General features: G+C 38.4%; 1 protein-coding gene across 1 annotated transcript in view; it reads right to left on the bottom strand.

Moving 5' to 3' along the window:
* Positions 1 to 16,220, bottom strand: part of MED14 (mediator complex subunit 14) — a 71,621-nt gene that overhangs the window by 22,339 nt on the left and 33,062 nt on the right. Inside the window, exons 13-18 of the mRNA XM_021681842.2 lie at positions 13,072 to 13,231; positions 9,559 to 9,753; positions 9,053 to 9,187; positions 6,117 to 6,193; positions 593 to 753; positions 356 to 502 (exon numbers count right to left, since the gene is read on the bottom strand). Coding sequence (XP_021537517.1) covers positions 356 to 502; positions 593 to 753; positions 6,117 to 6,193; positions 9,053 to 9,187; positions 9,559 to 9,753; positions 13,072 to 13,231 — 875 coding nt within the window. The remainder of the gene's footprint in view (positions 1 to 355; positions 503 to 592; positions 754 to 6,116; positions 6,194 to 9,052; positions 9,188 to 9,558; positions 9,754 to 13,071; positions 13,232 to 16,220) is intronic.

The following is a 16,220-nucleotide window of genomic DNA, read 5'->3' as shown; positions in this document are numbered from 1 at the left end:
CCGCAGTCTCTGCGACTTGTTTTCTTCATTTGTGAAATGAGGAATAACTCAACTAGTTCACAGGGTGACTGTGAGGATTAAATGGGTTAACAAGAGCGAACTGTTACACTGTATGGTGCATAGTAGACTCTCAATAAATACTCCCTGTTACTATAATATGGTAGAGCTCGGGAGTAAAAAATTTCTGGATACCTAAGAAACTTAACAGTGGTTGTCTCTGGGTAAAAGTCTGAGGTAGAAGGGAAACTTATTTTTCATTAGATATTCTTTTCAAAAAAAATTTTTTTTATGATGTTTTACTTTTTCAGTTAAGAAAAGGGGGGGTACCCCCCCAAAGGAAGATTATCACATGTACCTGGTAGAGAACGTGCAAATTCCAACACACACTCATATAATCGTGCAATGCTATTCCAGTCATTAAGGAACATTTCAACCACTTTTCTACCACCAACAGGTTCAGACAACAGGTTTTCATATGTCAGATAAACATGCCGCGATGGCCCTACAGGATTAAAAAAGAGGATTAATAGCTATCAATACTAAAAAGAAAACCCCCAAAACACGCAAAGACAAAATGTGTGAAGCAGCTCACCTTGCTCCCTAGTAGAAGTGCCATTAAGTGGACAATTCGCAAACACTAACTCCGCCACCCATGTGCGGTTATTTCTACCTTGCAATCGGAAAGTGCAATCGAGAAGAGAGCGGTCCAGAGCCTTCTGGGTTTCCTCATTCACACCCTTACAGGGAGGAATTCTGGCAATGAAAGACAGAGCATATGAAGTGTACTTTGCATCACAGAAAGACAAGAGTACAATCTACACAACAACATTCGGGGTATCACGTTAGTGCTTCAGTTCAAGCTCCACTACTAGGTGCTTTCTGCAAAAGAAGCGATTCATAGCAATTCATGGCAATTCACAGCACCGAACCCACTTCTACTCACATCAACACAGATTAGGACCTCTTGCTTTAACAAAGTGTTTGAGTGTTTTAACGAAGTGTGTCTGTCTTCATCCTTATTCCTATCATTAGAAACACTATGATTCTTCAGAGTGAAAATCAAAGATACTGGCTTTCTATGAAATCTACCTAGAACATCCTCAAGGAAAAGCTAAGGTGTAAAACCACCCTTGAGAACAGAATGATACAGTGGAAAGAACACAGGCTTTGGATCAGGGACCTGCATTCTAATTCTGACCCAGCCACATTAACCTCTCTGAATTTCAGTTTCCCAACTACACAATGGAGATAATTACCTTATGGGTCACTGATTTTGAAACATGGCACACCGTACGTAAAGTGTTCATGGCAGCTGATATAATAGGTATTCGTGTATGTTAGTTCCCTTTGTGGTAAAACCAAGTCTCACTGATGCCAAGATAAAATGCCAGGTTTGTTATCTCTCTCCCCCTCTCCAGTAGAGGTAACACTCATGTGACAAAGCTTTGCATGTATTAACTCATTTAACATATTTTCACTTAAATATGTCGCATATAGGAGAGGAATGTATTAGCTTTGGTGTCGTAAAGTACCTACCTATCCATTTTCCTCTTGCAGCTTTATGGACTATCTTGTCATAAAACATTATGAAGTAATATATTTTCACTGTTTTTTTCATTAACAGATGAAATAATGAGACAATATTATTTTTTAATTACACATTATCCTTTAACTCCTAGGGATGGTGGGTTAATTCTCAGACTTGGTATAATGATTATCTACATCTAAGTCTAACAAAAATTGGAAATATGGAATCTTGATTCAGGCCTCTTATTCAGAAACACCTAGAATAGGGTTTCTCAACATCAGCAATACTGACATTTGAGGCTGGGTAATTCTTTGTTGTGTAGCCTTGGCCTCTCCCTACCAGATGCCAGTAGTATCTCCCACCCCCTCTTCTCAGTTAATGATCACCAAAAAAACCTCCAAACATTGCCCAATGTCCCCCTGGAGGGCAAAATCGCCCTGGGGTTAAGAAACACTTGCCTAGAATAAACAATTTAAGAGGGCAAAAGAGAGACAGAGATTGCAGATGATAAAAAAAAATTGTAGGGGAGAAAACAGCTACATAGGTTGCATAAAAAGAAAATCAACATAGTACTAAAATTTTGTCAATTAATTAAAAATTCCACCACAGCTCCTCTTAAATGTATAGCGTGGTTTTTGTTTTTTTTTTTCAACATTTCAAAAGTTAATCTTTGGGGCACCTGGGTGGCTCAGTCAGTTAAGCATCTGCCTTCGGCTCAGGTCATGATCCCGGGGTCCTGGGATGAGCCCGGAGTAGGGCTCCCTGCTCAGCCAGGAGTCTGTTTCCCCTCTGCCCCTCCCCCTGCTCCTGTACTCGCTCTCTATCAAATAAATAAAATCTTTTTTTTTAAAAAAAGTTAATCTTTCATACTACATAATTTTTATCACTCACAACCAGAAAGATTTTGTCCAATATTATTTGTGGTAAATTACAGAAATCACATACATTGCATATATGCTTGTCAATTCCGTAGGTATACCGAAGACTTTTGCTTATCCTTATCCCTGAAAACATAACCCCAACCCAAAGGAGTTATAAAGCAGCCAATTCAGATCGATTTTTAAATCTTGGTTTAGAAAATATAAATGCATACATTATCTTCCTCTCACATAAATAGGTGTTTCGTGAAATCCATCTGGTTAGAAAATTAACCCAGAGAAGCCAGCGTGTCTTCAAGTAAAGAGTAAGACTCCTTTCAATTTATGCTCTGAGGGACAGCACGACCCTAACAGTGCATTCTATGTCACCTTCTTCATCTGCGATACACAAGTAATTGGCTCAGCTTCAAGGAAGCTGTAAACTATTTACTTGCTTTTAAGGTTTACAAATATAACAGAATAAAAGACAATTATAACTTTAATCCTCCCCCATGTGAGGAGGAAAATAGATAGTTCCCCAAAAGGAAACTTTTGAAACAAAACTGTTACAAACTCAAGATAGGGCAAAATACTATTAGAGTCACCAAAAAATGAAGAACTGAGAAGATGTTTCCTGGACAATGGCTTAACCTTATCTGAAAATTTCTAGCAGTCCAAAAAAGGTTTTTGATCTAAACAGCTATTCCTGACTGATGTTTCTCCTGTAATTCTGAGTATGGGAAGAATGGAGGAACTGGGCTCTGGTCTTCCAGGGCAGATGTGTATTAGCACCGCTCGTTTTTGGCCGCGGGCCGCCATCGCATACTCTATGTCAGTTTCATTCTGAGGGGTTTTACGAATGTCAGTAACCACATTATGGCCCTGCAGTGCACGAGGGGGGAGATCACTGAACGTGCTTTTAAGTAAAATAAGTGCAATTATGCCCACAAGGAAAGTGAAGAGGGTTTTATAAAGGTTGCACGTGCAAATGCAGAAGGACTGAGTCACACAACTGACAGAAGCTGTGTCACACACCTTGCAAAAATGAACTGTGCCTATGCATTATTTGCATAGGCTACAAGAGGCAAAGAAACACAATGGACAAGATGAATAAACCTTGTGGGTGTGGCTAGCAAACCAGCACCACTGCCCAGTAGTGTAATGTTAGTTCGGGAGAAGGTGGGAAGTTTGCTCAAGAGCTCAAATGGAGGCAACTGTGAGCATGCTGCTCTTGAGACCTGAGTAAGCTGAGTCATTTGTGTTGTCGGATGAAGGCTCTTTGGAATCTACACAGGGCAACAGGCCCATGAACCATAGCAATCTAAGGTGTTTACCATGATACTTTCACAGATACTTCAAGGAGGCCTGTTCAATGGAGTCTCAAAAAGATAAGTTGAACAAGAACAGAACATATTTTTAACAAAGAGGAGAAAAATGTGCTCTATTTTAAAGCTTTGATGTATCAACTCATACTCCCATTAATATATCTAGGAATAAAGGCTTAAGACTTTCTAAAGATTAAATGCATTAGAGCAATTATATACTAATTAGACCTATGCTAGATTTTAACTTAGTAAAATCGTGTTTAGACATTTATTGTTTACTATTTCATTCTTCACTTCTATACCCTATCCCCATAATCCTCATAATGGACAGCAGATACTAGACAAACTCATTATCTTTAATTTATCCATTTCTCTATATTTTTTCCTTTTAAGTTTTAAATAAAGAAAATAATAGCCAGGATATAATAAAGACTTTTTAAAAATTATTAAATGAAGCTTAAAAAATAGGAAATGCTTCCTTCCTAGGTAGGACTATATTATGGGTTCTCTCGAATTCAAGAAGGAAGGGGACTGAAATTTCTTCATAAAAATGCTGAGAACAAGATATTTTAAGACTCCTGCAAAACATGAAAAATATAACTAAGAGAACAGAACACAAATGTTAACATTATCTATTTATCTGCAGTTGCCAAGAAGAGTGAAAAGATTAAAAAAAAAACAAAAAACACCCCCCAAGCCCCTATACGTTAGGCAGAAGTAATTCAAAACCAAAAGCCATTAAAAGTATCACATTTTCCTACTGATTTCCATTATAAGGCCAGCTCTCTCTCCCGAGAACTTTTTGTAGAGATGGTGTTCAGATAGCCAGCAAGGGAAGCTATCCTAGTTCTTCAACTCTGTCTCAAGTGAGCACCTTGACACACGGGTAGAGTGCGTGCTATGGGCTAGCTCTTCCCATCTTCCACAGAAACTACGTGATTCCCAAGTAGCAAAAATTAAAGCTCCGCTGGCAGAGCTCCCATGTCTTGGTAGTCAGAGGAATTCGATAAATAAAAACTGCTTCTGTGATTTGTTTTATTAAGCAACGTCTAAGAAACAATACAAATGCCCACGCTACCCCGCCCCCTAAAAACTGTTTTCTGCACCAGAAAGGTTGCTCTCGTAAATGGCACGCTAGTTTTGCCAAGTCCATCCTGGTCGCCTTCCATAGCACACGCACCATATTGGCTTTCCTTCTAAGCATCCTTTGGCCCCTGGTCCTCGATCCATTTAGAGCCAAGCCCTCTGCCCATCTCCCTCTGTATCTATTTAATATCCCAGCTCAATTACTATCACCTCGGTGATGACTCATTTACTTCTCCTGCCCAGCCCTGTCGCCAGAGCATGCGATCCAGCCCTGCCTGGCCAAAGGGATGTGTAGACACCTCAAACCTAGCGAAGCCCCTTCAAACTCACATCTTCGGTGTCCCTTATCTCAGAAAATACCACTATCACCCATCACGTGCCCAAGATAAAACCAACAGGCACCTGTGCCATCTTCTCCTCTTTCTTACCCTCAACATCAATCTCCTCACCAACCCTTGAGTATTCCATCCCCTAAGTCCTTGTGGGACCTTCCCAGGTCTAAGCTACCAACTCTGGTGTGAACCATTTCAGCAACCGGTTTCACCACTCAGTCTTGGTCCCCCCCCTCCAATTGATTCTCAATATGGCTTTCAGGATGAGTTCTCAAAAACACCTAGCTAATGATGTCAGTTTCTGCTTCAAATCATCTGATGCCTTCTTACTGCCATTAGGATCAAGTCTACATTCCTTAAGGACACTTACAAAGCCCTCCAGGATCTGATCCCTTCCCACTTACAGCTCAGCTCCAGCCTCGTCTCTCTCAACTCCTGCCACTCTGACCTCCTTTCAGTTCCCGGGTACAGAGCTTTCTTTCTCTTGCCCCAAGCAAGAGAAAGAGAGAGAAGAGAAAAACTGCCTCCACCTTAGCAGCTATCCCTTCTGGTCAGCACTCCCCGCCCCACCCCCGCAATCTCCCTTTCCTCTGGCTAATTCTCACCTCTCCTTCAGTCCAAATACCACTGGTACTTCCTCAGGGCTACCCTTTCTGGCTTCAGAACTAGCTCAGATCCTCCTGTTATATGAACCCACAGCATCCTGAAGGGCCCTAGCAGAATGCAACCTGATAAACAGGCACACGGAGTAAACATCCATTAAATGAATGAAAAGAAATGCAGAGGAAAGACATCCCAAGATACCAAGTGGTGCTGGATCTCCACTCAGCAGGTGAAAAGGAAGCCTCCCCCAGACCACAGTAATTCTGTGCAGAAATCTGACATCCACAGGTGCTGAACTCTGCTTTATCCTGTCACGGGAGAGGAGGAGCTCTAGCAGTGTGGCTCTAACGTGCAGCACCGAGGGAGACAGAGGACAGGGACTTACTTCAGTAAGCGAATTGCGTGGCTGAAGCCATCACCTTCCATTTGCACTCCTTGATGGGGAATCTCCAGATTGGACAACTGGTAAGAGAAAAGCAGGAAGATCAGACCACCAACTTTACAAAGGAAACTACCTTTTATAAGTACTAGTGTCTATTCTCGTGGCACCTGTTTCAGGGCCACTCTCTTCCAAAGTAACAACATGTTAGACATGCGCACTGAGTTCCATCATCTGATTTCCTGGGCAACTATATTAAATCCTGTGAAACCCAAAGATGACCCAGAGCTTCTAGTTTTAAAAAAAAAACAAAAACACAACACACCCCGGGTGGCAAATCTTCAGAATTCTGGAGACTAATCTACTCCGGCAGTGAGCCAAAAGTCATCCAGAATCAATCCTGGTGGTTCCAAATGATGCAAGTGTAAAATAAGACTGGTTTTCTTATGTTTTTCTTAATTATGTCTGTTCAAAACAAAGTCTGAGTCATAGTCACATCCTACTTTTAATCACAAACAATAGTTTTTAGTGTATAACTTTTCTGGAATACTTTTTTTTAAAGATCTTATTTATTTATTTATTTGAGAGAAAGAGAGCGAGCGAGAGAGAACACACAAGCAGGGGAGAGAGGGAGAAGCAGGCTCCCCGCGGAGAGGGGAGCCTGACGTGGGGCTCGATCCCAGCTGAAGGCAGACACTTAACTGAGGCACCCAGCCGCCCCTCTGGAATACATTTTTATTTTTAACAATTAAACTACTTCCTGTTGTGAAACCCAAGAAGAAAAGATTTCCAATTTATGCATTTACCCAATGAGACAGCTTTCCCAACTGGAGGATTCAGAAAGTGAGTTAAGAAGATGAATGCGTGAGACCCCGTAAGTGGACCTGCAGGTTATGTAGGTATGCCAAAAAGTCATCTGATGATCTACCGAAGAGAAGCTTGTCTTTGGCACATATTCACAGGTCTTCTATGGCAGGCTATTTATTTACCCCCACCTTGTTCCAGAAAGGATTTAAAGTAGCCCTAAGTATTTGACTGAGCCCTGTTCTTTCGGCCTGGGAAGGGCAGAGGTTTAAGAAAAATAGCTGCTAACCCTATAAATAGGCCATAGGAGTTCAGATTCAAAAGGAAGCCAAGTGTAGGAGGACTCAAAAACACCGTCTCTGTCCTATGGATCAGAGATATAAACATCCCTGGTAAGATTAGATTGAGTTATTCACATCTCAGTATAAAGTACTTTAGGCAGAAAATGTGTTTGCTTTTGTCTTCAACAGGGCTTTTTCACTGAGATAAGAAAAAGTAGGCTGTTTAAGAGCTTGAGGGGCTTTCAACAGAGTACTACTATACAATGTTCTTACATGTCCTATGTGTGCAACAGGTATAGGAGCCCAGGGAAGGGGGACAGAGAGGACTATGTCTACAGGTGTTAGGCTACGTGGGCACTACAGAGACAAGTTTTTGCAAGTTTTCTAGGTGGTGAGGGTGGAGGGCAGGCAGGGAGAGACACATCACATTGCCCCCAGGTACCAGGTAGCCTCCCTTCCCACTACAAAGGTAGTAAATGAATGACATGCATGTCATCAATCCACAGGGCACAATAAAAAAAGCCCAACAACACAGTCAAGTAGATAGGAAGCATGGACACTGTCTGTACAGTTTAGGAGCTATATGGCCAGTACCCAGGCAAGAAGACATTCATCAAGCTCACAGTTCAAGGAGCTAGGACATCAGTCATGAGTATCTATTTTAGATGCCTATTTCTGGGCCTCGATTTCTCTGGGCTATTCCCTTCTTCATAGTTTTATACCTCACCCTCTGGCTTCAGACCTTGAAACCCTACAAAGCAGGGGTCAGCATACAACAGCCCATGGCCCAAATGCAGCCCAATGACTGTTTTTGTAAATGAAGTGTTACTGAAACATAGCCGCACTCATCTGTTTAAACATCAACTATGGCTGATTCACACTGCAAAAGCAGATCTGAGTAGCTATAATAAGAGACCATATGACCCACAATACCTAAAATACTTACTATCTGGCCCTTTACAGAAAAAGTTTGGCGACTCCTGCTCTAAAGCATGAAAGTGTTCAACAAGTCTTCCCAAGACTATCACCACCAGTTTCACTGAAATAATCCACTTCCACATTCCCAGGTCTTTTCTCTTTTTTTTTTTGTATCCTCAATTGTTTTATTCATAAACATTAAAAAAATTTTTTTAGTTTTATTGTGGCAAAAGTTTCCATTCCCAATAATTTACAAAGGGGAGGAGTCTTACAAAAAGTAAAACTTTAAAATAGAGGGAAATAATTAAGGTTTTGGTGTATCCCTTTTAAAGGGATGCCAATCCTTGGCCGGAGTCCTTTTTGTAAATATAAAATGCAGATTCTGTTACTGCCCTTTACTCTCATGTTTGGGGATCACGCTGGATACCACAACTGTGTATTCTTGAAAGACACTAATTCTATGTAAGTCTATTCCTTAGTCCACGTGACAAGAGTAAAAATCGGGTTTAATATTCTTTCTGACCTGTTTGTCAGAAAGGAACCCGGTTTTATTGGTGTGTAAGCAATATGTATGGCTTCATCAACTCAAAAATAAGCCACCTCTTTATCAACTAACCACCTCTAAGAGATAATGTTCCTACTAAGAGGTATGCAAGTAAGACGTTAATACTCAAAAATTGTCCTTTTTTTAAATTAGGAAGAATTTACTTTCCATTTCCATAAAGGGAAGAACGCTCACAATTTGGAATCAGAAAAATGAAATAATGTAAGTCATGTTTTACAAGTACACCATGAGATGCTATGATTTCAACCCCATCCCTCCCAAAATGAACAAGATGACAGCTATTCCGGTTCTCCTAATGGAATCCATGTAGCTTTAGCAAGGCATTTTAAAAATTACTTTTATATAGAGTACTCAAAACTGTTTCAAAAAATTACCTCCAACCGAAGTCCTACGAATGGCATATTTGTATCACACATAGCAACAAAGTGAGCTAGAACTTTATTGAAGGCACACATTTCTCCTGATCGTTTTGTTTTCTTGGGTTCTACTGGACATGGATCATCAGACAACTAGAATTGGGGTAAAAAAAAAAAGTACAGGTGATGCAATTAGTTAAGGCAGTTAAACTACTATAGCTCAAGGTTAACAAAAACAAATGTTATGCATTCAACAAGTATTTATTGAGCAAATATTTCAACCTAAATACTGGAAATTTACGTAAATATTGTGTATTTAGCAAACTCTCTTGTGGAAATGGTGTATAATTAATTATTAATTAAGAGAGGCATTTTCAAGAAAATGTAGAAAACTGTTACTTAAACCTGATTGTCCCCCAGTCCCTTACAAACCAGATCTAATTCTTTCCCATGTTAAAATGGTTAAAGAACACAAGAGAGTTAACACACACCAATCCTGTGCTCACTTCTATATGTGATCCTACCTTGCGCTTGGGACTGGTCCTAGGCTGTTTGCCAGGTTTGGTGCGAAAAACCAAGTCCTGGATGTTTTCCTTGAACTGCTGCAGCAGGAGAGCCATGAGAGGGGTGTCCTCACGTTCCGCAGCATTCACAGACATGAAGTAGTACTTGTACGACAGCTGTGTGGGTTTATTGGGAACCTCCAACATCTCCACAACCTAAGAAGGCCCAAGTCAGAAATGAGACTCAGAGAAATAATTAATGAGTGTTGCATATTTTCCACCTTATAGCAAGTAGGGCTCAGAAATGTAAATCTAATGTAGATGGTCTTTCTTCTTTAAATGAGGACAAATCAATCATGATTCTCAACAAAAAAAGCATTCCTGTTAAATATATCCTTTGTTCTCTAAAAAATAGATCAGACTAATGAATAAAAGCAAAAACCACCATAAACTACAGCAAATGGGACATTTAGACTATTATAGCATTAAGTGTTCTGGATATTCATATCTTAGCTTAAAACACTGTATGCTTAAGTAAAGCAGAACTGCTAGATTTTCTAGAATGGTATCTACCTATTTCAAATTGCCTTGTTTCCCTTAACCATTAAAACATCCTAAGGGTGCCTGGCTGGCTCAGTTGGTGGTGCATGCAACTCGATCTTGTGGTTGTTGAGTTCAAGTCCCACACTGGGTATAGAGATTACTCAAAAATAAAATCTTAAAGAAAAATAAAACCTCCTAAGAATTCCACTGTTAGAGCCGAGAAAAATGACAAATAACTCTCACAATTGGAAGCATATAAAAATAAACCCTGATAGATATGGTCATTGTGAGGATGACACCACCACCACCAACAGCCAACACTGATACAGAGAGTACTAGATGCCACATACTGTCCCAAGTACCTGACAGATGTTAACGCATTCAGACCTCCTAATAACTCTGTAAAGAAAGGATTACTGCCTTCATTTTTCTGATAAAGAAACTGAGGCACAAAATACTTAGGTTACTTGCCCAAGGTCTCAAGAGCTGAGAAGCGATGGACTCATGCTTTGATTCCGGTTTGGCTCCAGAGACCTTGCTTTTACCCACTATACCAGTTTACTGTTTTCAAGTTCTACCTAAAATTTAAGAAAAGTCCCCTAAATACTTTAAGGGGAGAAATAAATGCCACTGGACCACTGCTCTGACCAACGTATGCTTTCCTGTCTCTCTTCCTGCCTCCTTTCTCTCCCTTATCCTACCCCCCCCTCCCCACACACTCTCTTCAGGAAACTCTTAGGCTAACACCTAGTATCACACTGATGCACGAGGAAATGGAAGAATTAAAAGGAAAATGGATGCTTCACCAGAGAAAATACAGAGATGACAAAAAAAAAAAAAAATACATGAAAAGATATTCAATATCATCAGTCATTAGGGCAGCATAAATTAAGACTACAAAAAAATACCATTATACATCTATCAGAATGGCTAAAATTTACTTATTTTTAAAAGATTTTTATTTTTTATTTTTCAAGTAATCTCTACACCCAATGTGGGGCTCAAACTTATAACCCCGAGATCAAGAGTCGCAGCCAGGTACCCCCAGAATGGCTAAACTTTAAAAATTATAATACCAAGTGCTGACAAAAATGCAGAACATCTAGCACTCTCTTGTATTGCCATCAGTAATGCAAAATGGCCCAGCCACTTTGGAAAACAGTTTGGCAAAAGCTAAACATACACTGACATTATAACCTAACCCAACAATCCTACTCCTGGTTACTTATCCCAAAGAAGTGAAAGCCTAACTTCACTAAAAAACAAAAACAAAAACAAAAACAAAAAAACCTATATGCAAATGCTTACAGCAGCTTTATTCATAATTGCACCAAATTGGAAATAACCCAGATGTCCTTCCACCAGAGACTGGTTAAACAAACCATAGTACATCCATACCATGACTACTACTCCAATTACAAGAATGAACTATAATACACATCATAATATGGATGAAAATCAAAGGCATTATGCTGAGTGAAAGAAACTAGACTGATGGGAAAACCTATATAGACATAAAACAGGTCAGTGGTCACCAACTGAGAGTGGGGGTAGGGTCCAATTATAGAGGAGCAGCATGAGGGCATTTTGGGGGTGATGGATCTGTTCTGTGTTCTGCTGAGAGGCGGATTACAATAGTGTATGCATTTATTACAACTCAGACACAGTCTAAACTTTTCCCATATGTAAATTATATCTTAATAAAGCTGACAAAAGTAAAATGGCAGACATTTAAAGGCAGCAATCCTTTCCTCTGTTCTTAATGTCCCCAGTTTTTCCCACTTCTATGAATGTGTCACCCCTAAGTGAGAAATAAGAAGGATGAAGAGTAACATAGATTCAGTTTTGGTCTAAGCCACGTGAAACAAATTATTGCTTTATAATAAACCATTAGTCATTGAAACTAACGTCTGGTTTCTGTTGATACTAAATAAGGTCAGAAATAATAAAAACATTTTGTCTGTGGCTGAGTATAAGGATCTTTGTGTGTTCAATAGGTTTGATTATTATACATGTATTCTGAGTATCATTCTATATGTAGACTAGGCAGCTCACCAAGGACGGAGACAACAATCCTTTGTCATGTACCAAATCTAGTTCAACAGCTGGGGTTTTAAAATTCAGGAAAAAAGTGAAGTTCACATCAATGACAAACCTATTGCTCTATACAAATAACGCTAACCTCAGATATGTCAGGCTAGACAGGGTACATTTTTTTTTAAGATAGTATCTTTTAAAAATACAGCTCAAAACCTTAAAAAAATTCACTCCTATTACCTTCAACCAACAAGCTTGAATTAAGTTTTTCAAATATCTCAAGATTCTTAGCCAAAAATATCTATGTGGTATATACAGAAATTTCTACAAGCAGGGAAATATATTTAGGGTGAATTCATATTTCAAATTCTTACAACTTTTAACCAATTCAAAGATCTCAAAGAAACTAACTACAAAACACCGAGAAATCTAGAGTGAAAAAAGATTAAGAAAGGATCTTACTGTGCATTGAAAGGTACATGCAATCAATAAAAATCTATATATATATGCCTTCAATCAGTTAAGGATGAGAATATAAAGCTACTTCAGCCAGCTGTATTTAAAAGGATGCATTATGCAAGTTAACATTTGATTAAAAGCAAGCAAGTTTATCTGATACCAAAACATCTCCACACCTTCACAGTAGTTGCTTTCAATGTTTTCCCTCCCATAGAGAGGAGATGCTTCATCCCAAAGAGAAACTAGGCCTCACTACAGGAAAGATCTGAGGGTGAGGGATGGAGACATACCTTATATTCCCCAACCCTGCCTGATCATTGTATCATTTCATAGACATGATTTTCCTCTCTCCCCCATCCCTACCTCCTAGGTTGAGAATCACTAAAGTCAAATATCCAATAAAATATGTTTGCAATTAAATTAAGCAATAAATCATGTGAAATACTAATAGAATTACTGAACTTGATCATCCAAATCCCCCCTTTGCATACTTACAATGTAATACTGAGGAAGACGGGTAAGTTTAATGAACAGCTTATTCTTAGAAAGCTTTCCAATAGGATGGGTTGAGTAATTAGACAGCTGCAATGTTTCACTGCTTATTGTAGGCAGATGTTTTATAGATTGCTTGCAACGCTGCTGTCCAAGCCAAAACCTTAATTGAAAGGAGATAATTCACATTACAAAATCATAAGTTCTTCTGATTAACTGTGTGCAACTGATTTGTAAACTGATTACTGAAGATTCACCACTAAAAAATAACAATCTGAAGTTTAACTGAACTAGTAAAAAGACACATAACCATAATGATGAATCATTTCTCCAAGTTTTGCATTGGTCTGTTAGTTCTAGTTCTACTTTAAGGAGCTGAAACTACAATGTGAATGATTTTGTTTAGTCATAAGGTAGAATTAACTAGTATTAAGGCTGGGACACTGTAGCAGTGTATTAAAGAAAATGACGGATTTCCTATGGTTTATTAAGACAGCAATAATTAACCTCAACATCTTTTATAAAATGCCTGAAATGTTTATAAAAGAAAATAGAACAAACAATAAACAGGTATAAATGTACCTAATTTTTCTAGTATCACTAGAGATATATAGTCCCAGTTTTTATAATGTGTATGTGTAAAGTGATGGTTATATCTAGCAGGTGCCAATAAGTATTAATTACCTTTTTTCCCTCCTCTCTCTCGGTTAAGCCACCAGATTTTAGTTTGATGCTTTTTATAGTATTCCTCTCACTTCTTTTATTTGATTAGCTATCATTGAGGCTAGACACTGTGTATATGTGTGTAAAATATATGGAAAAAGTACTGTACTTAGTCACATGCAGCAAAACCATGTCATAAAATGACTGGTCCATAAACTCTCACTGGTTCATAGGAAAATAACTACAGAGTATAAGAATACAAATTTAGAAACTTTCCACAGCGACGTAACAATTACAACAACATCTAAGCTCACGATCAGCAGGCTGGCCTCGCTGAACAGGGCACAGACCAGCTCAGGTGCTGCTGCAATTTATGTAGTGAGCTGCATGTGGTACAAACTCTGTACTAGTCACGTGCAGTAAAACCAGGTCATAACATACAACACTTTAAGGGTAGTTTGTCAACTATTGCCCAAAAATGTATAAAGTCTAGAAAGCAGTTTTTTTTCACTGAAAAACAACTTAAATTTATCTGCAACTTCACAGGATCAACTGCTAGAACTGGCTATAAATGAAGAAATGAAGATAAATTTTGAAGATGCAACAATACTTGCTATGTTTTAGATAAAAGTTAAAAATGAATGTTCTGAACTTGCCAAAACTGCTTTCAAATCTCTACTTCCATTCCCATCAACATGTGAGACTTTGTGAGACTGGGATCTCCATTATGTATGTTTTTGAAGAAAAATAGAAACAGTTAAGATATACGTTATTTCCTGTGATTAGCATCATCATCAACCCAATCTAGACTAGTTCCAACAAGCCCAGAAACAAGCCCATTTGTCACGTTAAAAATTCTAAATACAAGATAGTATCAATACAAATTCTAAATATATACAAATGTGTATTTATATAAATTTTAAATACAAGATACTCTCTTCAATGTGCACACAGAATTGTCATTTTACTCTTAACTTTTTGTTTTGATTTCATGGAACAAAAAATCTGAACATAAGAGTGAATTTTCTGTATTAACTGTCTATGTACACTTCCAATGAAAAATGTGTATAGATTTTTTTTATTTTTATACTGTTCTATGTTTACTGAGATGTAATTTTCTGTTGGTTCTTACAATAAAAAACTGGGGCTTATATTTTACACGTTTTTTCGTTTCTTTTTTTAGAATTTGTTTTCGTTGCACGTTATAAGAAATCACATGAACAGATGCTCATCATCATCAGTCATTAGAAAAATATAAATGAAAACAACAATGCAATACCTCATTACACTCACTAGGATGGTTATAGTAAAAAACAGTAACAAGTGTTGGCAAGAATGCAGGGAAACGGAAACCCTCAAATACTGCTGATGCGATTTTAAAAAGGCACAGCTACTCTGGAAACTAGTTTGGCAGTTTCTTTAAAAAGTTAAACATAAATTTACTGTGACTCAGCAATTCCATTCCTAGTGGAATGAAAATGCATGTCTACACATAGACTTACACATGAATATTTAGAACAGCATTATTCATAATAGCCAAAAAGCGAAACAACCCAGGGGCGCCTGGGCGGCTCAATCGGTTTAAGTGGACGACTCTTGATTTAGGCTCAGATCATGATCTCAGGATCATGAGATCGAGCCCCACATCAGGCTCCTGCTCAGAGGGGAGTCTGCTTGAAATTCTCTCTCCCTCTGCCCCTCCCCCTGCTTGTGGCGCCCTTCTCTCTAAAATAAATAAATAAATCTTAAAAAAAAAAAAAAGTGAAACAACCCAAGTATCCATCAATTTATGAATGGATCAACAAAATGTGGTACAAAGCCATATAGTGGAATATTATCCAGCCATAAAAAGGAATTAAGCTTTGATACCTGCTACAAAATGGATGAACCTCAAAACAGTAAGCTAAGTGAAAAGAAGCAAGTCACAAATGACCACATACTTTATGATCCTACTTATACGAAATGTCCAAAAAAAAATCTATAAGAACAGAAAGTAGATTCATAGTTGCCTGGGGCTCAGGCTGGGAATGGGGGTTAACTGTAAATGAACACCTTTTTGAGGTGATGAGAATGTTCCAAATGTCCTAAAACTGGATTGTGATTATGGATGCAAAACTCAGTAAATTTACAAGTCCTTAAAATAGGCGAATTCTCTGGTACAGAAATACTTCAATAAAGTCATTTCAAAAACATTAATGTCCCATGACAGATTAGCAATCAACTGGTCATTCACCAAAGATCATTTGAGAAGCACTATTGTAAGTGATAACCAGGGGACCTTTCTCAGAAATTATGTGTTTAAGTACAGAGACACATTTGATAAGTTTAAGGCTTTGGGGACTTAGCTTTCTGGTTTTATGTTATATTTCTGCTAGCTGGACTGCCAGATAACCTTGAGTCATGCAAGATGTGAGTTATTAAGCATTTAAGTATTTAAACCTTATTCATTTAGCCAAATGCACAAAAATATGCTAAATCACTAAAAATTT

The sequence above is a fragment of the Neomonachus schauinslandi genome, chromosome X (genome assembly GCF_002201575.2).
Source record: "Neomonachus schauinslandi chromosome X, ASM220157v2, whole genome shotgun sequence".
In the NCBI taxonomy this organism is placed as follows: domain Eukaryota; kingdom Metazoa; phylum Chordata; class Mammalia; order Carnivora; family Phocidae; genus Neomonachus; species Neomonachus schauinslandi.
The sequence above is the reverse complement of the archived record's forward strand: the minus strand, read 5'-3'. Positions and strand labels throughout refer to the sequence as shown.